Raw genomic sequence first — 23,004 nt, 5'->3', positions numbered from 1 at the left:
CCCTCTGGTACGATCTCCGCACATAAAGCAAAGGGTTTTCCAGCCCATACCCTGGGTATTCTGATAGCCATGTAACCCCCTGCATCCCTCTCCCCCATGCCCATCCTCACCCCAATACCCACCCAGCCTTCAGTGGGCACCCAGTCCGCTGACACCCATGGGTGCAGTCAGCACCCAAATGTTATAATTGGTGTTATTTTGTTATGAGAAGGTGGTTTAAAGTGGATGGGGTGCCATTTTGCAGAGGTTGTGTGTTATTGTGTTGTAAGAAGTCTCACAACACCAGATTAAAGTCCAACAGATTTATTTGGTAGTAAAAGCCACTAGCTTTCAGAACGGTGCCCCTTCATCAGGTGAGTGAGGCGTTGTGTTCACAAACAGGGCATATAAAGACAAACTCAATTTATAAAATAATGGTTGGAATATGAGTTTTTACAGATAATCAAGTCTTAAAGGTACAGACAATGTGAGTGGACAGAGCATTAAAGAGATGTGTATTGTGTCCAGAAAGGACAGTTAGTGAGATTTTGCAAGTTCAGGCAAGTTGTGGGGGTTACAGATAGTGTGATGTGAACCCAAGATCCTGGTTGAGGCCGTCCTTGCAAAATAATGGTTGGAATGCGAGTCTGTACAGGAAATCGAGTCTTAAAGGTACAGACAAAGTACCTGATCTGCCACACACCTGATGAAGGAGTGGTGCTCCGAAAGCTCGTGCTCCCAAACAAATCTTTTGGACTTTAACCTAGTGCTGTGAGACTTCTTACTGTGTTTACCCCAGTCCAACACTGGCATTGCCACATCATGTTATTGTGTTGTCAGGGAGCTGGGCAGTGTGTGTGGGGGGTGAGGGGGGGGGGTTGCCCCAGTGCTGCCTCCCTCTTGACCAGGAGATGGTGGCCAACCTGCCCAGCATGCATCGCGTCCAGGCGCACCCGCAGCGCCTGCTGGGACCTGTAGTCCGCCTACAGCTCCCGGCGTGCCATGCGCGTTAGGGCGGGGCCAACCGGCCTCCGGAACTGCGCCACCGCGGACTTGTAGTACGCCTACTACTCCCGACGCTCACCGCGTCAGAACGACCTTCCCACTATGCACCGCGAGTGTTCCCCGGCATACAGTGCGCCGGCCGCAACGCACGCCGGGATTTGAAGTCCGCCTACAGCTCCCGGCGCACACAGCAGCGGGCGAGTGGTTCCCGGCAGGCACCGCGCCGTCGCGGGGTACGCCGGGAGGTGTAGTCCCTGCCTACGCATCCCAGCAAGCGCTGCGAGCCGGCGAGCACATGCGCAGTGGCCCCCGGGCTGCTCCACGGTGAGAGCGGGTCTGGGAGAGGGGCCGCCAGAGTGGGCTGAATGGCCTCCTCATGTACAGCAGTCTGTACAGGGGCTGATTGGTCTCCTGTCCCTGTGTAGCTGGCTCTAGAAGGGCTGAATGGTCTCCTGTCCCTGTGTAGCTGGCTCTAGAAGGGCTGAATGGTCTCCTGTCCCTGTGTAGCTGGCTCTAGAAGGGCTGAATGGCCTCCTCCTGTACAGCAGGCTCTAGAGGGGCTGAATAGCCTCCTGTCCCTGTACAGTTGGCAATAGAGGGGCTGAATGGCCTCATGTCCCAATATAGCAGGCAAAAGAGAGGCTGAATGGCCTGTCTCTAGGTCACAGTTTGCGCTGTGGGTGTAATGCAGGAGGGTCCAGTGTTACTCATTGCTGTCTCTCTCTCTGTCCCCCCGCAGCCCTGGACGCACCATGAGGCTCGGAGCCCTGCTGGCAGCAGCGACCCGGTTACCTCGCGGCTATCGTTATGGCACCAACCGGCCCTGGACCCTGGCGGCCCAGAGGCAGAACCCTCCTGGCCGCCAGCGCAGGAAAGTGTTTGTGGAACCCATCGCCCCAGAGGACTGGACCATCTTCCGGGGTGACACGGTGAGTGTGACGGGGGTGGGATGCACGGCCACACGCATGTAGAGATGTGAACAGACAGGCACACGCACACTGGCATGTGAACATAGGCATGCACACAGATTGCACATGCACAGACACACGTGCACACATATGTACACGCACAGATATAAGCACACACACAGGCGTGAACAGTCAGGCACATGTACAGATGGACTTGTGCACAGTTGCATGTGCACAGACACACAAGTACACATACGTGCACAGATGCAGATACAAACATATGCACACACCTATATACGCACACAGATGCAAGCACTCGTGTACAGGCATGAACAGACAGGCACATGCACACTGACATGCATACAGACAGGCACATGCACACTGACATGCATACAGACAGGCACATGCACAGACACAAATGCACACATGTATGCGTACAGACGCAGACACAAACATTAACGTGCGCACAGACACACGCACACCCATGTACAGCCAGACACGCAAAGCCATGTGCACACAGATACATGTACACATATGCAGGCACTCTGACACGGACAAGCACACAGGCATAGACACACGTGCAGACATGCACACGGATGCAGATGCAAACGTGCACACAGACATGCCCACAAGATGTGCACAGGCACACACCTACAGGCAAATGTGTGCACAGTCACATGCACATTGACACACACAGATGCGCGCACAGGCGGGTTCACAAGGAGGAGAATATCTGCTCTTGTCGAAAGCGGCAGAGTGATGTGTCTGACTGGCTTCTCACCGGCTGCGACGGTGGGCTGACGAGATTTGTGCGAGGATCCAGACTGACTGGTAGATGTTTACAACAAAATCCTGCATTTGTATAGCCCCTTCATCAAGATGGGGGTCACCAGAGGGGACACGGGTTAAAGAGAATAGGGAAAGGAACCGGAGGTGGGGGGGAGAATTCTGATGGAAACGCAGCAAGTTGGGATCTGGAAGGCGCTGCCTGAACGTGAGAAGATTTAGTCGGAACTTTCCACCACCACTGGGATATGGGGATCGAGGGATTGGTGGCGAATTGGGCCGTTCTCGGAAAGCGCTGGGACAGGAACGATGGGCTGATTGGCCTCCATTAGCTTTGCTGTCAGTGGGTTGTCATCAGGAAATGTCCCCCACCTTCCATTCCAGCAGCCCGGCCTTCCCCTGGATCAGGCTGCCCCTGGGGGCCCGGTGAGTGAGGCAGCGGGCGGAGAGGAGCGAGGCAGGGTGGCCTGGGACCACTCTGATGACTTGTGTTCCCTGCACTGTGGGTGGCACAGTGGGTTAGCACGGCTGTCTCACAGCGCCAGGGACCCGGGTTCGATTCCCGGCTAGGATCACTGTCTGTGCGGGGTTTGCATGTTCTCCCCATGTTTGCGTGGGTTTCCCCCCGTGGCCCGAGAGACGTACAGGTTAGGTGGTTTGGCCATGCTAAGTTGTCCCTTTAGTGTCCAAAGATGTGCAGGTTAGGGGGATTGGCCATGCTAAATTGCCCCTTGGTGTCCAAAGATGTGCAGGTTAGGGTGGATTGGCCATGCTAAATTGAGTTGAATTGGGTTGAGTGTGGTCAGTGCAAGCTCAATGGGCTGAATGGCCTTCCTCTGTACTGTATGGACTCTGTGATTCTCTTCTCATCCTGACCAGGTGGAGATCCTTAAGGGACGAGACGCAGGGAAGCAGGGGAAAGTCTCCCAGGTGATTCGAGCTCGGAACTGGGTGATCCTGGAGGGACTGAACACGGTGAGTGGGGAGAAAGTCCCAATCCAACGTTGGGTGAGGTCTGAGAGACGGGTGCTGGGGGCAGACCAGTCTCCTGAGTTGGCACAGGGTGTGCTGAGGTTCCCAGGGTGGGAATCCTTTTAGACAGAGGTACTCGCTCTGCTGGCATGCTTTCCTTTGTAAGGGGCACACGTACAGATCAGCAGAGCCCCCAAGTATCAGTCCTTCTCTTCCCAAGGATCCCAGTGTGCCTTTGCACTGCGGGAGGGTCGGCGCCGAGGGAGCACCGCACTGCGGGAGGGTGAGTGCTGAGGAAGCACCGCACTGTGGGAGGGTCGGTGCTGAGGGAGCGCCGTACTGTGGGAAGCTCAGTGCCGAGGGAGCGCCGCACTGCGGGAGGGTCGGTGCTGAGGGAGCGCCGCACTGTGGGAGGGTCAGTGCTAAGGGAGCGCCGCACTGTGGGAGGGTCGGTGCCGAGGGAGCGCCGCACTGTGAGAAGGGTCAGTGCTGAGGGAGCGCCGCACTGTGGGAAGGGTCGGTGCTGAGGGAGCGCCGTACTGTGGGAGGGTCGGTGCTGAGGGAGCGCCGCACTGTGGGAGGGTCGGTGCTGAGGGAGCGCTGTACTGTGGGAGGGTCGGTGCTGAGGGAGCGCCGCACTGTGGGAGGGTCGGTGCTGAGGAAGCGCCGTACTGTGGGAGGGTCGGAGCTGAGGGAGCGCCGCACTGTGGGAGAGTCGGTGCTGAGGGAGCGCCGCACTGTGGGAGAGTCGGTGCTGAGGGAGCGCCGCACTGTGGGAGGGTCGGTGCTGAGGGAGCGCCGCACTGTGGGAGGGTCGGTGCCGAGGGAGCGCCGCACTGTGGGAGAGTCGGTGCTGAGGGAGCGCCGCACTGTGGGAGGGTCGATGCCGAGGGAGCGCTGCACTGTGGGAGGGTCGGTGCTGAGGGAGAGCCGCACTGTGGGAAGGTCGGTGCTGAGGGAGCGCCGCACTGTGGGAGGGTCGATGCCGAGGGAGCGCCGTACTGTGGGAGGGTCGGTGCTGAGGGAGAGCCGCACTGTGGGAAGGTCGGTGCCGAGGGAGCGCCGCACTGTGGGAGGGTCGATGCTGAGGGAGCGCCGCACTGTGGGAGGGTCGGTGCTGAGGGAGCGCCGCACTGTGGGAGGGTCAGTACTGAGGGAGCGCCGCACTGCGGGAGGGTTGGTGCTGAGGGAGCGCCGTACTGCGGGAGGGTCAATACTGAGGGAGCGCCGCACTGCGGGAGCGGAAGAGAATCGTTCTGCCCAGTTGTTAACTCTTTCACACCTGTCTGAACCTCTTTCTTTGCAGCATTACCGCTACATTGGGAAGGTGGCAGGGGAGAGGGGGACGTATATTGCCAGCGAGGCCCCGCTGCTGTTAAAGGACGTGGCACTGGTGGACCCCAGCGATCGGTAAGTCATTGTCCAGCCTCGCTGTCCTACCGTGGGGTGTGGGGGGTCTCACAATCACCGTCCTGTGTCAATGGCTGCCTCCCTCATTCCACCCTCCCCCTCTCTCTCTCACAGGAAGCCTACTGCTGTCGACTGGAAATACACAGAGGAGGGAGAGAAAGTCCGAGTGTCCCCTCGCTCCGGCCGGATAATCCCCAAGCCGGTGTTCCAAAGGAAGGATGGGATTATCCCCGAACAGTGGAAAGGCAAGTTGCTCCCATCTCATCCTGTCCTGGGAGTGTTTGATGGTGGGACAGTGTAGAGGGAGCTTTACTCTGTATCTAACCCCGTGCTGTACCTGTCCTGGGAGTGTTTGATGGGGGGACAGTGTAGAGGGAGCTTTACTCTGTATCTAACCCCGTGCTGTACCTATCCTGGGAGTGTTTGATGGGGGGACAGTGTAGAGGGAGCTTTACTCTGTATCTAACCCCGTGCTGTACCTGTCCTGGGAGTGTTTGATGGGGGGACAGTGTAGAGGGAGCTTTACTCTGTATCTAACCCCGTGCTGTACCTGTCCTGGGAGTGTTTGATGGGGGACAGTGTAGAGAGAGCTTTACTCTCTATCTAACCCCCTTGTTGTGGTTAATTTCAGATGGGCCCAAAGATACCAGCGTTGAGGACGCGCTGGAGTGCTCGTACACACCTGCTCTGAAGACCTTTGAGGAAGATGTGATGGAGAAAATGGGGATAACGGAAAGCAGCCGTCCTCGGCCATCGTACTGGTACTAAACTCAATCCCGTTCCCAGACTGAGGAATGGGTCCTGAGTCCTGTCACGTGGGGATAGCTGGTACAGCCTTTGAAACACATCTCTCACCTGATTTGACACAATATTAATAAAGTTTTTGTTTAGAAAAGGATTAAGGCTTTGTTCCAGTTGATGTCGGTTTAATCTGGTGCCTCACAGCAAGCAGACCACTTCAGTCTGTAACTCTGTCTTTTGCCTCTCAAGTTTGCTGTCCCGTGGGATCAGAGTGGTTTGCCCGCACCCGCCTCCAACCCCGTGCTGTCTCTGAACCCTTTGCTGCTCCCTCTCTCTCTCTCTCTCCATAGTCCCGGGAATACAAGTGGTGTGTCTGTGTGTAACTCTGTGCTCGGAATTTAACCCTGTAAATCCCCAGGACCCATCTGAGGTATCTTGGGTTGGCACAGTGGGTTGGCGATTCCCAGCTTGGGTCTGTGCGGAGTCTGCATGTTCTCCCCGTGTCTGCGTGGGTTTCCTCCCACACTGTGAAAGATTTGCAGGTTGGGTGGATTGGCCATGCTAAATTCTCTCTCTGTGTACCCAAACAGACGCTGGAGTGTGGTGACTGGGGGAATTTTCACAGTAACTTCATTGCGCTGTTAATGTAAACCTATTTGTAACACTAATAAATAAACTTAGAAACACAAGTGAACCAGATGGGTTTATTTTTTATGACAAGCGAGGATAGTTGTCACGGTTGCCGTTAGAGACTCGTTGTCAGTCCCAGATTGTATTCGTGGAACTTAAATTCCCACCAGCTGCCCCGGGATGTGGGATTAGAACCGGCGTCTCCTCGTTAGTCTGGGCCTCTGCTTACCAATCCAGTGATATAATCACTGTGTCCCGCTCTGCCTAGCCATCCTTGTACACTGGTCTTTAAGCTCTGTCGTGAGTTGAACGGGAGATCGATGCGTTCTGTGGGCGCCAGACCGGCAGGTTTCCTGTTACCTTGTGGTATTTTGGGGCAAGTTTCAGACTGTTTTTTGGAACATAGAATTAGGAGCAGGAGTCGGCCATCTGACCCCTCGAGCCTGCTCCGTCATTCAATAAGATCATGGCTGATCTTTTCATGGACTCAGATCCACTTACCCGCCCACTCCCCTTAATTCCTTTACTGTTCAAAAATCTATCTGTCCTTGCCTTAAAATCATTCACTACATGGCTTCTAGAAGATTCTGCCCAAGAGAGAGAGGACACCACTCTGGTGTGATTGCTGTCACTTATTGGTCCCTCAAGTGATGTGACTCACTCCTGCTGTCCTGTTTTAAAGAGACAGGCACTGCTCCCCCACCTGCAAAGTCAGGATAATCAGGCTTGGAGTTTAAAGTTTATTTATTAGTGTCACAAGAACTGTGTACAGTTCTGGTCACCCTATTATAGAAAGGATATTATTAAACTAGAAAAAGTGCAGAAAAGATTTACTAGGATGCTACTGGGACTTGATGGTTTGAGTTATAAGGAGAGGCTGGATAGACTGGGACTTTTTTCTCTGGAGTGTAGGAAGCTGAGGGGTGATCTTATAGAGGTCTATAAAATAATGAGGGGCATAGATCAGCTAGATAGTCAATATCTTTTTCCCAAAGGTAGGGGAGTCTAAAACTAGAGGGCAAAGGTTCAAGGGGAGAGGTACAAAAGGGTCCAGAGCGGCAATGTTTTCACATAGAGGGTGGTGAGTGTCTGGAACGAGCTGCCAGAGGTAGTAGTAGAGACGGGTACAATTTTGTCTTTTAAAAAACATTTAGACAGTTACATGGGTAAGATGGGTCTAGAGGGATATGGGGCAAACGTGGGCAATTGGGATTAGCTTAGGGGTTTTAAAAAAAGGGCCACATGGACAAGTTGGGCCGAAGGGCCTGTTCGATGTTGTAAACCTCTTGTGACTCCAAGTAGGCTTACATTTACAATGCGATGAAATTACTGTGAAAATCCCCTAGTCGCCACACTCCAGCGCCTGTTCAGGTTACACTGAGGGAGAATTTAGCACGGCCGATCCACCCTAACCAGCACGTCTTTGGACTGTGGGAGGAAACTGGAGCATCCGGAGGAAACCCACGCAGACACGGGGAGAACGTGCAGACTCCACACAGACAGTGACCCAAGCTGGGAATCGAACCCAGGTCCCTGGCGCTGAGAGGCAGCAGTGCTAACCCACTGTGCTGACCACCTTCCCCCCCCACCCCCCTTCTGCCACCTCCACCTCTATCTCCTCCCCCGCCCCTCTCCACCCCGTAATCCTGTCAAACTCTGCTTTCCTCCTGCAGTCTGAACGACGATTGGTTAGGGGGATTGACCATGCTAAATTCTCCCTCAGAGTACCCGAACAGGTGCCAGAGTGTGGCAACCTGTGGATTTTCACAGTAACTTCATTGCAGTGTTAATGTCAGTTACTTGTGACACTAATAAATAAACTTTAAAACCTTTCTTCCTTCCTCCCCCTCATCCCTTCACCACACGCTTGAACGAAATAGGAACAGGAGGCCGCCATTCGGTCCCTTGGACCTGCTCCGCCATTCTGTAAGATCGTGGCTGCTCTGTTCACTAATCCACATTTCCATCTAGCTTAGTTTATTAGTGTCACAATTCGGCTTACATTAACAGTGCAGTGAAGTTACTGTGAAAATCCCCTAGTCACCACACTCCTGTTTGGGTACACTGAGGGAGAATTTAGCAAGGCCAATCCACACCCTAACCAGCACGCCTTTCGGACTGGGAGGAAACCCACACAGACACGGGGAGAACATGCAGATTCCCACAGTTCAGGATCTGATTTATTATTGTCCCATGTACTGGGATACAGTGAAAAGTTTTGTTTCTCGCTCGCTATACAGACAAAACATACCATTCAGAGAAGGAAAGGAGAGAGTGCAGAATGTAGTGTTACAGTCACAGCGAGAAAGATCAACTTAATGCGAGGTAGGTCCATTCAAAAGTCTGACAGCAGCAGGGAAGAAGCTGTTCTTGAGTCGGTTGGTACGTGACCTCAGACTTCTGTATCTTTTTCCCAACGGAAGAAGGTGGAAGAGAGAATGTCCGGGGTGCGTGGGGGGGTCCTTGATGATGCCGGCTGCTTTTCCCGAGGCAACGGGAAGTGTAGACAGAGTCAATGGATGGGTTGAGTGACTGTGTGAAGAGAAAGGAGGCACGACGGAGGACTGTTTACTCAGAAGAGAACTGACATCGCTCACCAATGCAGACACGGGGAGAATGTGCAGACTCCGCACAGACAGTGACCTGAGCGGGAATCGAACCCAGGTCCCTGACGCCGTGAGGCAGCAGTGCTAACCCACTGTGCCAACACAGAGGATATGTTCACTGCTGGTCGGAGCGTCCGGAGGTGCGCAGGAGGGTACGAGGAGAGTGAGCGGGTGGCAGATGGGAGATCCCAGTGGAGTGGTCAACCTTGGGCAGACGCCGTGTGCCTGTGCCAGCTGGTGGAAAGAGCCGCCACTCATCGATCGGGCACTACATCCGCGATGGACCACCTTCCATACGGGAATGATGTCCCTCAGTGGACCACAGTCCCTCATTCCCCCGGGCTGAGTGTTAACTGGAGTCTCAAATCCCTCAAGTGCACACACCACAGATAGAAAATGTCCCCTTTGTCTCTCTCTCTGTAACACTACAGGGAGCTGTTCAGTCTGATGGATTCACGCTGTAAACTCTCTCATACCCACACACACAAACACACGCCTTAGCTCTTGGAGGGAGGAGCTCTGAGCATCACCCAATTCTACCATGGAAGGGATTTGCTTGGTGATTTGACTGCGGACTTTGTTTTCAGTGTATGGAGAGAGAGTGGGTTCTCGATGCACAGTCTGTCACGGTGAGGATTTACAGTTCAGGAACAGAGAGCGGGTTCTCGATGCGCAGTCTGTCACAGAGAGGATTTACAGTTCAGGAACAGAGAGAGAGCGGGTTCTCGATGCGCAGTCTGTCACAGAGAGGATTTACAGTTCAGGAACAGAGAGTGGGTTCTCGATGCGCAGTCTGTCACGGTGAGGATTTACAGTTCAGGAACAGAGAGTGGGTTCTCGATGCGCAGTCTGTCACGGTGAGGATTTACAGTTCAGGAACAGAGAGCGGGTTCTCGATGCGCAGTCTGTCACAGAGAGGATTTACAGTTCAGGAACAGAGAGAGAGCGGGTTCTCGATGCGCAGTCTGTCACAGAGAGGATTTACAGTTCAGGAACAGAGAGAGAGCGGGTTCTCGATGCGCAGTCTGTCACAGAGAGGATTTACAGTTCAGGAACAGAGAGAGAACGGGTTCTCGATGCGCAGTCTGTCACAGAGAGGATTTACAGTTCAGGAACAGAGAGAGAGCGGGTTCTCGATGCGCAGTCTGTCAGAGAGGATTTACAGTTCAGGAACAGAGAGAGAGCGGGTTCTCGATGCGCAGTCTGTCACAGAGAGGATTTACAGTTCAGGAACAGAGAGAGAACGGGTTCTCGATGCGCAGTCTGTCACAGAGAGGATTTACAGTTCAGGAACAGAGAGAGAACGGGTTCTCGATGCGCAGTCTGTCACAGAGAGGATTTACAGTTCAGGAACAGAGAGAGAGCGGGTTCTCGATGCGCAGTCTGTCACAGAGAGGATTTACAGTTCAGGAACAGAGAGAGAGCGGGTTCTCGATGCGCAGTCTGTCACAGAGAGGATTTACAGTTCAGGAACAGAGAGAGAGTGGGTTCTCGATGCGCAGTCTGTCACAGAGAGGATTTACAGTTCAGGAACAGAGAGCAGGTTCTTGATGCGCAGTCTGTCACAGAGAGGATTTACAGTTCAGGAACAGAGAGCGGGTTCTCGATGCACAGTCTGTCACAGAGAGGATTTACAGTTCAGGAACAGAGAAAGAGAGAGAGCGGGTTCTCGATCCACAGTCGGTCACGGCGAGGATTTACAGTACAGTTGCAGTCTCAGAGTTTGGGAGTGTCCTCATCGTTCGCTGACACAGTTCGGAGTTTGTCCTTCACATGGAGGCCGGCACATTATGGTCCCCTTATGATCCACCCTCTCCTGGGCCAGAGGCTCCCCTGTTCGATCCCTGGCCTTTGCAGCCACCAGCACAAAGTTCCTGGGGGAGAAAGTGGGGTCGAACAGGGGGATGAGTTCACAGGGAAAGCCTGCAGAGAGAGTTCAATAGCCACAGAATTAGCAGGTTCAGCAGGGAGCGGCTGGAACTATACTGTCTCGGTGGGAGAATGGGACTGGACAAGTGGCTCCTGGAGAGAGCTAGCATGGACACAGTGGGCTGAATGGCCTGCTGTGCTCTAAGCGTTGCAATGCTCCTGAATTTCCAACTGGATTTACTGGTGACCGTCTTATATCGACGGCTTGCCCCACCCGTCTCATTCTCCCCCTCCCTCATTCCCATTCTCCCCCCCCCGTCACATTCTCTCCCCCCACCACCCCACCCCCGCTCTCATTCTCTCCCCCCACCCCACCCTCATTCTCCCCCCCACCGCACCCCCCGCTCTCATTCTCCCCCCCACCCCCCTCGCTCCTTACTCTGCTCCTTGAGGTAGATGACTCTGTCGAGGAGGATGAGAGATTCGATGGCCGGTGCCAGCATCAGGCTGAGACAGAAATACGCCACTACCCTCCGTTCCTGGGCCAGCATCGACTGCACCCGGCCAGCGTCCCAGCGGGCCCCGGGGTCCATCCCCAGCTTCTGCAGGCCGGCCCGGGCGTAGCTGAGGAAAGAGAGAGGCCGGGAGAGGGTGGGTGTTAGTGTCTCTGCCCTCCGACCCTCGATCTCCTCTCCCCACGCTGCCCCCCACCTTCACCACCCGCGCTGCCACTCACTGGGAAAGTGGGCGAGCAGAGGGTGGGAGTCCCAGTCTGGCCTGTCCTTGATGGGTAAGCTTATTCCCCCCCACAACCACCTAGACAGGTTTCCTACCGCCCCCCCCCCCCCCCAACTCCGCCAGGAGAGATTTCCTGCCCTGGCCAGTTCTCACCTTCCCCTCCAGTGAGGTCTGAAAGCTCTCAGACGCTGCTATCCTGTGTAGGTTCAGCACAGACACTGCAGCTCCCCCAGACTGAACACTCTGCAATTCCCTTCCTAAACCTCTTTCCCATCCTGACCCCCCCTCCCCATCTTTCTTTCACCCCCTTCCCACTTCTGCCCCATTTCTCTCTCCCCCCACTCTCTCTCTCCTTCCTTCCCCCTCTCTCCACCTCCACAGGAGAATTTCACAGTAATTTCATTGCAGTGTGAATGTAAGCCTTACTTGTGACTAACAAATAAACTTTAAACCTCCCCTCCCTCCCTGTCTCTCCTCCTCTCTCTCTCTCCCCCCTCACTCTGAGACTCCCTCCCTAAACCTTTCTCCTCTCTCTCCTCCCTCCCACTCTCTCTCTTCCCCCTTCCTATTCTCTCATGTCCCTTTCCTCCCCGTCTCTCCTTTCCCCCCCTCTCTCTCTCTCCCTCCATCTCTCTCTTTCTCCTCCCCCTTTCCTGTCTCCCTCTCCCCGCCTCCTCATTTCTCTCTCTGCACCCCCTCTCTCTGCCCTCTCCCCATTTCTCTCTCCTGTCTCCACCCCTCTCTCCCACCTCTCTCCCCCCTCCCTCCCCCTTTCCTGTCTCTCCCCCCCTCCCCATTTCTCTCTCCACCTCCCCCCTCTCCCACCTCCCTCCCCTTCTCTCTCCCCATTTTACTCTCCCTCCCTCTTTCCTGTCTCTCCCTCCCCCTCTTGTCTCTCTATCTGTGAGTGAACGGGGTGAGTTCCTTGCTGTTAGGAGCAGGTTTCTTACCCTTCAAAGGGGAGGAGGTGGGTGTTCTTGGGGGTTTGGACTCCAGGCCTCCTGAGGGAGGGGTTGAGCTGACGGATGATGGTCTCCAGCGCTGCCCTGTAGCAGTGTACCCGCAGTCCAGCGTCCTCCCGCTTCAGCCGCCCAGCGTAGTCCTCGATGGCGTGGCAGGCCAGCTCCCGGAGCTTGTAGGGTAGCTTGTGTCCTGGGAGACCCCTCACCCAGGTGCTCATGGGGTATCCGCACTCCGAGTCCCCTTGCTGAACCGGGGCCGCAGGCTCCTCCGGGGTGCTGGCCTTCATGTAGCAGCAGGAGACGGCAGTCAGTCCCACCACGCTGGGGCAGTGGGTGAAGTGACGCAGTGCCGCAGGGCCCAGGTCCCCACAGGCGTGAAGCCCCGTCAGCACCAGGGGGACTCCCAGCCTCCAGCAGCCCCCCTCTCCCTGCTTCTCGGGGCTATCCTCCGACTCCAGCAGCTGAAGGAAATCTTCCCAGGGCGCCCTGGGGTCCACCCGTCCCAGCTGGTGACGGGGGAGGGGGACGCGGGCAGACCCAGCGCTCAGGCTCCCTCTGTCGCTGTCGCTCTGCACACAAAGCACAGGGTCACAATCCTGCCAGGGTGAGGGTTACCCACCCACAGCCTACCCCCAGACTCTCTGCTTCCTCCCCATTCCCACTCTCCCCCTCCTCACCCCCCCCCTACTCTACCCCCTTCACCCCCACACACTCTCTCCCCCACTTGCCCAACTCTCCCCCCACGTCCCACCAACTTTACTCCCTTCTCCCTCTCCCCCCACTCTCTCCCCCTTCCCCCATACTCTCTGCCCCACTGCCCCCCCACCCCCCTACTCTCCTCTCTCCCCCCCACTCCTCTCTCCCCCACCTCCTCCCACTCTACTCTCTCCCCTTCCTCCCCACTTCCCTACTCTCCTCTTCCCCCCCCACCCTCCTCCCCTCCACCCTCCTCCTTCCCCTTCCCCCCACCATTCTCCTCCCCCCTACTTTCTCCCCTACTCTTTCCCCCTTCCCCCCACCCAATCAAAGCCCCTCCACCACCCATCCCAGAGCCTCCCCCTCCCTCCCCAAACACAGTGCTCACACCAATGCAGGGCTTTCTCACCTTCGAGCTCCTTGCTGCCTCTTTGTGTAGGCTCAGTAGCAGCTCCCTGTCGTAGTGCTTGGCCCTGGTAACCAGCGCCCCTTCCGCCTCCACCCCAGTGAGGGACAGCCCGTGTCTAAAGGCAAGGTAGCGAGACAGGTGGCCCTGGAGGGAAGAGGCAGGGGAGGAGGAGGGAAGAAAGAGAGTGACGGGTCGGACAGAGGGATTCGATATTCACTCTCGGTTCTGAGATAGAGTTTATTTATCAATGTCACAAGTCAGCTTACATTAACACCGCCATGAAGTTATTGTGAAAATCCTCTAGTCGTCACACTATGGCACCTGTTTGGGTATGCTGAGGGAGAATTTAGCACGGCCAATCCCCCTAACCTGTACACCTTTCTAACTGTGGGAGGAAACCGGAGCACTCGGAGGAAACCCACACAGACACGAGGAGAAGTGCAGACTCCACACAGACAGTGACCCGAGGCAGGAATCGAACCCGGGTCCCTAACGCAGTGAGGCAGCAGCGCTAACCCACCATACCGCCGTGCCTAGCTCACACACTGGCTATTCGACCAGGGAGGTTCTCACCAATGGCTGGAGTCACTCCTGAGGGATGATGAATGGAGAGGTAGGCTGGCATCTCTGCGGAGAACTCCAAGAAGAGTTGACAAGGGGAGGTGCTGAGGAAGTATTTGCCACTCACTGCTCCCACCCCCCACCCCTCAGGAACTCTGGGGCACAGTCTCAGGATACAGGGGCGACCATTTCACACTGAGGTGAGGAGAAACTCCCTCACATGGAGGGTTGTGATATCTCCAACCCCACCCGAACCTTCATTCAAAGCTACAGACCTCCATGGGCTCCCACCCCCAGAGAAACCAGGGACACCCACCCCCCGAGAAACCATGGACCCCCACCCCCCCCCCAGAGAAACCACGGACCCCCACCACCACCCCCCCACCGCCCCCACCCCCAAGAGAAACCCACACTCTTCACAAACAACTCTAGAGAAACATCTTGTAAAATGTCCACAACAGGCAGAGGGCAAAAGACCTTTGGATCCCCCCCACCCCCCCATGCCCTGGGTTTCCGGAGGGCAGAACGTGGGAAAGCAGCCTGGAATGTGTTAGAATAGTCAACATTAGATGTAAGAAAGGCCCAGATGAGGTCTTCAGCAGTCAATGAGCTGAGAAAGAGTGGGGTGAGGTTACAGAGCTGCAAAGAGGCAGTCTCTGTGATGAGGCAGAGGGGACACTGGGGATAAACGTGACACTGAGGCCGAGCCCAGAGTGCGGACGGTCAGTTTGTGTGTTACTGTACCTGGCCGGATCCGATGTCCACCACATGCTTGCACCCAGTGGCCTCACACAGTTTCTTCACCACCTGGTGGAGAACAGAGAGAGACTACCTCAGAACTTGCTGTCCATTACCTGACTCACAGCCCCGTTTCCATTTGGTGTGTCGGTCAGTCCCATAATACAAACTGCACTGTATCCACCAGGCTAACTTTTCATTTTCTCTTTCTCTCTCTTTCTCCATGTTAACTGACAACCCTCATGTTCTGGGGAAACATCCCAAAGTAGTCCCTTCTAAGGCCTTGACATCCCTTCTGAAGCTCAGGCCTAGAACTGGACAAAATATTCCATCGTGGACACACCTCTGACGTGCCATTCGATGGCTGATCTGACACAATCCTCAACTCCACTTCCCTGCCTTATCCCCTCGATTCCTCTCCTGATTAAAAATCTGCCTTGAATGTACTTAATGACCCAGCCTCTACAGCCCTCTGCAGGAAAGAATTCCATCTCCCTGGCCCTGCTCTCCACTCTGGAACACCTCGATAACAAGGACACCCATGTCAGGCTTCTATTCTTTGCTTACAGCTCCGTTTTCAACACCAACCATTATTCCCACGAAACTCATCTCCAAACTCCGTGGTCTGGGTCGCTGCTCCTTCCTCTGCCGCAGGATCCCGAACCCACAGACGACAATCAGTAAGGATAGGCAACAACACCTCCCCCACGATCATCCTCAACACCGGTGCCCCACAAGGCTGTGTTCTCAGCCCCCTCACTACACTCCTTATACACCTCAGACTGTGCGGCCAAATTCCCCTCCAATTCGAGTTTCCAGTTTGCTGACGACACGTACCAACCGACTCAAGCATCTTCCCCACTGCTGTCAAGACTTTTGAATGGACCTATCTCACATTAAGTTGATCTTTCTCTACACCCTCGCTGTGATTGTAACACTACATTCTGCACCCTCTCCTTTCCTTCTCTATGAACGGTATGCTTTGTCTGTATAGCACGCAAGAAACAATACTTTTCACTGTATCCCAATACACGTGACAATAATAAATCAAATCAAATAGGTCTGGTCTGATCTGATGTAATAAACCTCAACTCCACTTTCCCGCCTTAAAGTTGAAAGTTAAAGTTTATTTATTAGTGTCACAAGTAGGCTTACATTAACAATGCAACGAAGTTACTGTGAAACTCCCCTAGTAGCCACACTCCTGTTCGGGTTACACTGAGGGAGAATTCAGCACGGCCAGTCCACCTAACCCGCACGTCTTTGGACTGTGGGAGGAAACCGGAGCACCCGGAGGAAACCCATGCAGACATGGGGGGAGGGAGAACGTGCAGACTGTGCGCAGACAGTGACCTGAGCCGGGAATCGAACCCAGCTCCCTGGTGCCGTGAGGCTGCAGTGCCACCCCTCGATTCCTTTACGAATTAAAAATCTGTCTCGAACATGCCCAACGACCCAGCCTTTACAGGAAAGAATTCCACCACATCTGCCTGTCCCCTGGCACCACTGGTGATTTACCCTTGCCCCTCCCGTTAATCCCCACAGCACCTCCCACGCTCTCTGCTGCTGCACAGGCCGTTACCCCCGCCCCCTTACCGCGCCCAGCCTCCGGATCTCGTGCTGCTTTTTGGGTTTGACGTGCCTCCTGAAGTGGTGACTCAGCCTCGAGCTCTGGCTGTGGTTGGCCTGGAATTCCTGCGGCCTGTTGCCCCCTCCCGGAGGAGGGGGCGAGCCGCCCCGGGGCTGCCGTGGGAAGGACAGCGCTTGGGCAGAGGCCCGGTAGGCCAGCAGCGAGAGCGGCCACACTGAATCGCGCCTGAGGAAGAGATGAGAGAGGAAAGAGTCAGTGGATTCCCGTCTCCATACCTTCCCACTCCCAGGGGCACTGGCCAAGATCGAGCCCCTGTACCCTCACCCAATTCACTGAAACCAGAGGCTGCTATAACAAACTCTGGACAGTTTCCAGCTTAATCTCTCCATTATGGTGGTTACTACAGAGTCTATTTACACGGCAGGCAGTCTACAGAGTCTATCTACACGGCAGACAGTCTACAGAGTCTATTTACACGGCAGACAGTCTACAGAGTCTATTTACACAGCAGACGGTCTACAGAGTCTATTTACACGGCAGACAGTCTACAGAGTCTATTTACACGGCAGGCAGTCTACAGAGTCTATTTACACGGCAGACAGTCTACAGAGTCTATTTACACGGCAGACAGTCTACAGAGTCTATTTACACGGCAGACAGTCTACAGAGTCTATTTACACGGCAGACAGTCTACAGAGTCTATTTACACGGCAGACAGTCTACAGAGTCTATTTACACGGCAGGCAGTCTACAGAGTCTATTTACACGGCAGGCAGTCTACAGAGTCTATTTACACGGCAGACAGTCTACAGAGTCTATTTACACGGCAGACAGTCTACAGAGTCTATTTACACGGCAGACAGTCTACAGAGTCTATTTACACGGCAGGCAGTCTACAGAGTCTATTTACACAGCAGACGGTCTACAGAGTCTATTTAAACAATGTACTGCAGCAAACAGATTTTGATTACATTCCCTCGAAATGCTGTGTCAAAGATGCTATATAAATGCAAGTTGTTGTTGTCTTTAGTTCCTTGTCTGAGGTGATGTCTTACCCCACACAAGGTCCCCGTTCCAGCAGCAGTGTTGACATCTGTGGGGCGGTCAGGTTGGACAGTGTCGCCTGCCAGGATGGTGGTACCTTCTCCCACAAGTTTTCACTGAAGAATTCCTAGGAAAACAGAATGGGAGGAAGTGAGACAGGATGAAAAGGAGGAACACCATTTCCATGGCAAAATGCCTCGACCAATCAAGGGGAGGTCTTCCCAACAATTTTCTCGTGCAGTGCAAGTTGTTGCTCCCTTTGAAATTTGGTATTCTTGCCTCTGTCCTGATAAGTGCAAGAGCAAAAGCTTCGACAGGTAGTCTCTTTCTCCAGCAACATAAAAATGTATGTTACTGCGACACAGCAACAGATGCGTCGAGTGGAGATGGAAATGAAAATGATATTTAGACCACAAGGCATAGGAGCAGAATTAGGCCACTCGGCCCATCAAGTCTGCTCTGCCATTCAATCATGGCTAATATTTTTTTCATCCCCCATTCTCCTGCCTTTTCCCAATAACCCCTGATTCCCTTATTAATCAAGAACCTATCTATCTCTGTCTTAAAGAAACTCAATGACCCGGCCTCCTCTGGTGCTCACCCTCTGACAGCGCGCCGCTTCCTCTGGCGCTCACTCTGACAGTACGCCACTTCTGTTGGCGCTCACCATGAGACAGCGCAGCACTTCCTCTGGCACTCACCCTGCGACACTGCGACGCTTCCTCTGGCGCTCACTCTGACAGTACGCCACTTCCTTTGGCGCTCACCATGAGACAGCGCAGCACTTCCTCTGGCACTCACCCTGAGACAGTGCGACACTTCCTCTGGTGCTCACCCTGCGACACTGCGACGCTTCCTCTGGCGCTCACCCTGAGACACTGCGACGCTTCCTCTGGTGCTCACCGAGACACTGCGACGCTTCCTCTGGCACTCACCCTGAGACAGCGCGGCGCTTCCTCTGGCACTCACCCTGAGACAGCGCGACACTTCCTCTGGCGCTCACCCTGAGACAGCGCAACACTTCCTCTGGCGCTCACCGAGACAGCGCGACACTTCCTCTGGCGCTCACCCTGAGACAGCGTGACACTTCCTCTGGCACTCACCCTGAGACAGCGCGACGCTTCCTCTGGCGCTCACCCTGAGACAGCGCGACACTTCTTCTGGTGCTCACCCCTGCGATAGTGCGACACTTCCTCTGGCGCTCACCCTGCGATAGTGCGACACTTCCTCTGGCGCTCACCCTGAGACAGCACGGCGCTTCCTCTGGCACTCATCCTGAGACAGCATGGCGCTTCCTCTGGCGCTCACCTTGCAGCAAAGGAAACTGGCAAGACTGCATCTGGGTGTATTGTGTATGGTATTTGTCTTCTCATTGAAGGAAAGTTGTAAATGAGAGGCTGGTTTGCGTGTGTGGACTGGGCTTCGTTCACGATCCTTTGTAGTTTCTTATGCATTAATAAAGAACCTGTGGTGTTTTTGCTTTTGTATAAAGAGATCATTTTCAGCAATCAGCACCTCGGAGGCCAACTTACGATCACGTAGGTGTCCAGGATGTGTGAGTAGGTGGATAGCAGGCGTATGATGTCCACTGCTCGCTGTTTCTGCTGCTCCAAGAGCAGCCGATGGTGCTCAGGCAACACCATTGCTGGTTCCAGCAGACACCGGAGGAAGTGGTGCGCTGTGGGAGGGGGAGCGCCAGAAAAGGAAGCACGCTGTCGGAGTGCGATTGCCAGAGGAAGAGCGCACTGTGGGAGAGTGTGCGCCAGAGTAAGCGGTGCGCTGTTAGTGGTGGAGTATCAGAGGAAGCGGCGTGGGGGATGGAGGGGGAGCGCCAGAGGAGTTGGCGCGCTAACGGCGTGCGATTGTCAGAGAAAGTGGCACACTGTGGGAGGGGGAGCGCTATTGGAATGCGACTGCCAGAGGAAGCAGCGCGCTGTGGAACGGTGAGCACCAGAGGAAGCGGCACGCTGTGGGAGTGCGATCGCCAGAGGAAGCGGCACGCTGTGGGAGTGCGATCGCCAGAGGAAGCGGCGCGCTGTGGGAGTGCGATCGCCAGAGGAAGCGGCGCGCTCTTGGAGTGCGATCGCCAGAGGAAGCGGCGCGCTGTGGGAGCGCGATCGCCAGAGGAAGCGGCGCGCTGTGGGAGCGCGATCGCCAGAGGAAGCGGCGCGCTGTGGGAGCGCGATCGCCAGAGGAAGCGGCGCGCTGTGGGAGCGCGATCGCCAGAGGAAGCGGCGCGCTGTGGGAGTGCGATCGCCAGAGGAAGTGGCGCGCTGTTGGGGTGCGATCGCCAGAGGAAGCGGCGCGCTGTGGGAGTGCGATCGCCAGAGGAAGTGGCGCGCTGTGGGAGTGCGATCGCCAGAGGAAGCGGCGCGCTGTGGGAGTGCGATCGCCAGAGGAAGCGGCGCGCTGTGGGAGTGCGATCGCCAGAGGAAGCGGCGCGCTGTGGGAGCGTGAGTGCCAGAGGAAGTGGCACGCTGTTGGTGGTGCAGTGCCAGGGGAAGTGGTGCGCTGTTAAGAGGTGGAGTGCCAGACGAGGCGGCGCGCTATTGAGTGCGATTCCCATATGAAGTGACAGTCTGCTGGAGGGGGAGCGCCAGAGGAAGGACCGTGCTGTCAGAAGATGAGCGCCAGAGGAAGTGGCGCACTGTGGGTCAGTGCCGAGGGAGCGCCGCACTGTGGGAGGGTCGGCGCCGAGGGAGCGCCGCACTGCGGGAGGGTCGGCGCCGAGGGAGCGCCGCACTGCGGGAGGGTCGGCGCCGAGGGAGCACCGCACTGCGGGAGGGTCGGCGCCGAGGGAGCGCCGCACTGCGGGAGGGTCGGTGCTGAGGGAGCGCCGCACTGTGGGGAGGGTCGGTGCCGAGGGAGCGCCGCACTGCGGGAGGGTCGGTGCTGAGGGAGCGCCGCACTGTGGGGAGGGTCGGTGCCGAGGGAGCGCCGCACTGCGGGAGGGTCGGCGCCGAGGGAGCGCCGCACTGTGGGGAGGGTCGGTGCCGAGGGAGCGCCGCACTGTGGGAGGGTCGGTGCCGAGGGAGCGCCGCACTGTGGGAGGGTCGGTGCCGAGGGAGCGCCGCACTGTGGGGAGGGTCGGTGCTGAGGGAGCGCCGCACTGCGGGAGGGTCAGTAACGGTTTTTCCGCGCGCCGCTCTGCCCAGAACCAGAAGCCCCGCCTCCCCACTCTCTGACTGGCAGCTACTCCCTGTGACTGGCAGCCGCACCAGCCAATTAGCATACAGTTTCCCTGAATGACACCCAATCGGCAGCCGCTCTATTGTGCAAAGGCGGGCTTTGTGCGTTGGAGCGGACGTCCCACCTCCCTCTCTCTACCATTGGCCATGGCTCCTTCTGACTGACAGCCGCTCTACCCAATGGACAACGGTTTTGAAGATTGTCATCCCTTCGGACCAATCGACGTCCGCATTCTGTGAAGAGGCGGGAATTGAGTTTGGAGCGGACGTCCCGCCTCTATCTCTCTTTGATTGGCCCTGCTCCCTCTAACTGACAGCCACTCTACCCAATGGCTGTCCAGTCTTGCGGATGGCTATCCTCCGTGTAGAGGCGGGATTTACTTTGGACCGGACGTCCCTCCTCTTCCTCTCTGCGACTGGCGGTTGCTCCTTCTGACTGACATCCTCTCCATCCATCCAGCGCCAAGATCTTCTGAGTGACAAGGTCGGCTGGCCATTTGGAGGCCGCAATGTGGCCTCCGTGGTGGGATATGCCTTGGAGCGAACGTCCCCGCCTCCGCCTATCTCCGATTGGCGAACGGTCCCTCTGACTGACGGCCGCGCTACTCCAATCAGCGCCTTCATTTACTGATTGGCATCGTTTCCAACCATTCGGCGACTGCGTTCAGTGAAGTGGCGGGAATTGCCTTTGGAGCGGACATCCCACCTCTCCCTCTTTGTGACAGACACTCTTTTCAGCCAATGAGAGCCAGACCATTCTGAATGACAGCCTCATTCACCAATCAACCACCGTCCTTCTCGGGGGAGGCGGATTTTGTTCCCCCGCAGGAGGCCCCGCCCCCCTCTATCTGCGGCTGGTCGACCGTCACTCTGATGGACAGCACGGCCACCCAATCACCGGATGAGTTCCCTGATGGACAGCCCCCGAAGCCAATGGACGTTCTCCGCCGCACTTTGACCGCCCACCGGAACCTCTCCCCTGGCCCGCCCACTGACTCCGGAAGCTGTCGGTGGCGTGCTAAGGCCTGGACGCCGGATCCGCGACACCGGGTGAGAGCGGGGTGTGGAGATCTTGGGGAATGGGGAGGAAAACACCGTCCCTGAGCCTCAACATGAGGCCTCCCAGAGCCCAATAGCCAGGGGAGGGGTGATGACCTTCGTGATTCAACAGCCACCGTGTGTGATGCCCCTCGTGGTTCAATAGCCACTATGTGTGTTTGTGTGAGGCCACACGTGGTTCAATAGCCACTATGTGTGATGCCCCTCGTTGATCAATAGCCACTGTGTGTGTGTGTGTGTGAGTGAGGCCACACGTGGTTCAATAGCCACTGTGTGTGTGTGAGGCCACATGTGGTTCAATAGCCAGTGTGTGTGAGGCCATACGTGGTTCAATAGCCACTGTGTGTGTTTGTGTGAGGCGACACGTTGTTCAATAGCCACTATGTGTGATGCCCCTCGTTGTTCAATAGCCACTGTGTGTGTGTGTGAGTGAGGCCACACGTGGTTCAATAGCCACTGTGTGTGTGTGAGGCCACACGTGGTTCAATAGCCAGTGTGTGTGTTTGTGTGAGGACACACGTGGTTCAATAGCCACTGTGTGTGTTTGTGTGAGGACACACGTGGTTCAATAGCCACTGTGTGTGTGTGTGTGTGTGTGTGTGTGTGTGAGAGGCCACACGTGGTTCAATAGCCACTGTGTGTGTGTGAGGCCACACGTGGTTCAATAGCCACAGTGCGTGTGATGTCTTTCCTGGTTCAATAGTCATTGTATGCAATGCCCTTTTTGGGTTAATATCCACTGTTTATAACGAGCCTCCTGGTTCAATAGCCGCTGTGTGTGTGGCACCCCTCCTGGTTCAATAGCCAGTGTATTTGATGCCTTTCCTATTGCAATAGCCACTGTGTATGAGATGTCACACCTGGATCAATAGCCACTCTGTGTGTGAGACCACTCTTGGTACAATAGCAAATGTATGTGTTGCCTTTCGTGGTTCAATAGCCACTGTGTGTGTGTGAGAGACCATACTCGGTTCAATAACCACTGTGTGTGTGACGCCCCACTTGGTTCAATAGCCACTGTTTCTGATGCCTTCCCCGGTACAATAGCCACTGTATGTGTGATGCCCACTCTTGTTCAATAGCCGTCTGGACAGTGAGAGGCTCAAATTTTA

The 23,004-nt window shown here is 55.7% G+C and overlaps 2 protein-coding genes across 5 annotated transcripts; one reads left to right on the top strand and one right to left on the bottom strand.

The window, feature by feature from the left end:
• The first annotated feature begins 1,258 nt into the window (after window positions 1-1,258).
• mrpl24 (mitochondrial ribosomal protein L24) lies at window positions 1,259-5,958 on the top strand. The gene is made up of 6 exons (XM_080184507.1): window positions 1,259-1,308; window positions 1,724-1,913; window positions 3,558-3,653; window positions 4,957-5,060; window positions 5,175-5,305; window positions 5,692-5,958. The coding sequence occupies exons 1-6, from the start codon at window positions 1,280-1,282 to the stop codon at window positions 5,826-5,828; spliced, it is 687 nt and encodes a 228-aa protein (XP_080040633.1). The 5' UTR covers window positions 1,259-1,279; the 3' UTR covers window positions 5,829-5,958.
• A 2,654-nt stretch (window positions 5,959-8,612) lies between these two features.
• mettl25b (methyltransferase like 25B) lies at window positions 8,613-19,518 on the bottom strand. 4 transcript variants are annotated; one of them, XM_080184504.1, is made up of 8 exons: window positions 19,178-19,518; window positions 17,657-17,772; window positions 16,607-16,826; window positions 15,017-15,079; window positions 13,712-13,855; window positions 12,595-13,175; window positions 11,346-11,530; window positions 8,613-8,963 (listed from the first exon to the last, which is right to left on the bottom strand). In XM_080184504.1, exons 1-8 carry the CDS (start codon window positions 19,286-19,288, stop codon window positions 8,944-8,946), a joined length of 1,440 nt encoding a protein of 479 aa, XP_080040630.1. In that variant the 5' UTR covers window positions 19,289-19,518; the 3' UTR covers window positions 8,613-8,943. The 4 variants fall into 4 exon arrangements, with proteins under 4 accessions (XP_080040630.1, XP_080040628.1, XP_080040629.1 ...); XM_080184502.1 differs by lacking the exon at window positions 8,613-8,963 and adding an exon at window positions 10,318-10,960; XM_080184503.1 differs by lacking the exon at window positions 8,613-8,963 and adding an exon at window positions 10,318-10,911.
• Between the last annotated feature and the right edge of the window lie 3,486 nt (window positions 19,519-23,004).

Source organism: Carcharhinus amblyrhynchos, unplaced genomic scaffold (assembly GCF_965287045.1).
Source record: "Carcharhinus amblyrhynchos unplaced genomic scaffold, sCarAmb.v2.hapA scaffold_764, whole genome shotgun sequence".
In the NCBI taxonomy this organism is placed as follows: Eukaryota; Metazoa; Chordata; class Chondrichthyes; order Carcharhiniformes; family Carcharhinidae; genus Carcharhinus; species Carcharhinus amblyrhynchos.
This window is presented reverse-complemented; position numbering and strand designations above follow the sequence as displayed.

What these genes read in the sequence shown, in the direction of transcription:
- mrpl24 (XM_080184507.1), top strand. Translation starts at nt 1,280, where the DNA reads ATGCGCAGTGGCCCCCGGGCTGCTCCACG. An exon ending in GGCCCCCGGGCTGCTCCACG is followed by an intron (nt 1,309 to 1,723) that starts GTGAGAGCGGGT and finishes GTCCCCCCGCAG; the next exon opens with CCCTGGACGCACCATGAGGC. An exon ending in CTGGTGGACCCCAGCGATCG is followed by an intron (nt 5,061 to 5,174) that starts GTAAGTCATTGT and finishes TCTCTCTCACAG; the next exon opens with GAAGCCTACTGCTGTCGACT.
- mettl25b (XM_080184502.1), bottom strand. Translation starts at nt 19,288, where the DNA reads ATGGTGTTGCCTGAGCACCATCGGCTGCTCTTGGAGCAGCAGAAACAG. An exon ending in AGATCCGGAGGCTGGGCGCG is followed by an intron (nt 15,080 to 16,606) that starts GTAAGGGGGCGG and finishes GTTCTCCACCAG; the next exon opens with GTGGTGAAGAAACTGTGTGA. An exon ending in CATCTACCTCAAGGAGCAGA is followed by an intron (nt 10,961 to 11,345) that starts GTAAGGAGCGAG and finishes CTCTCTCTGCAG; the next exon opens with GCTTTCCCTGTGAACTCATC.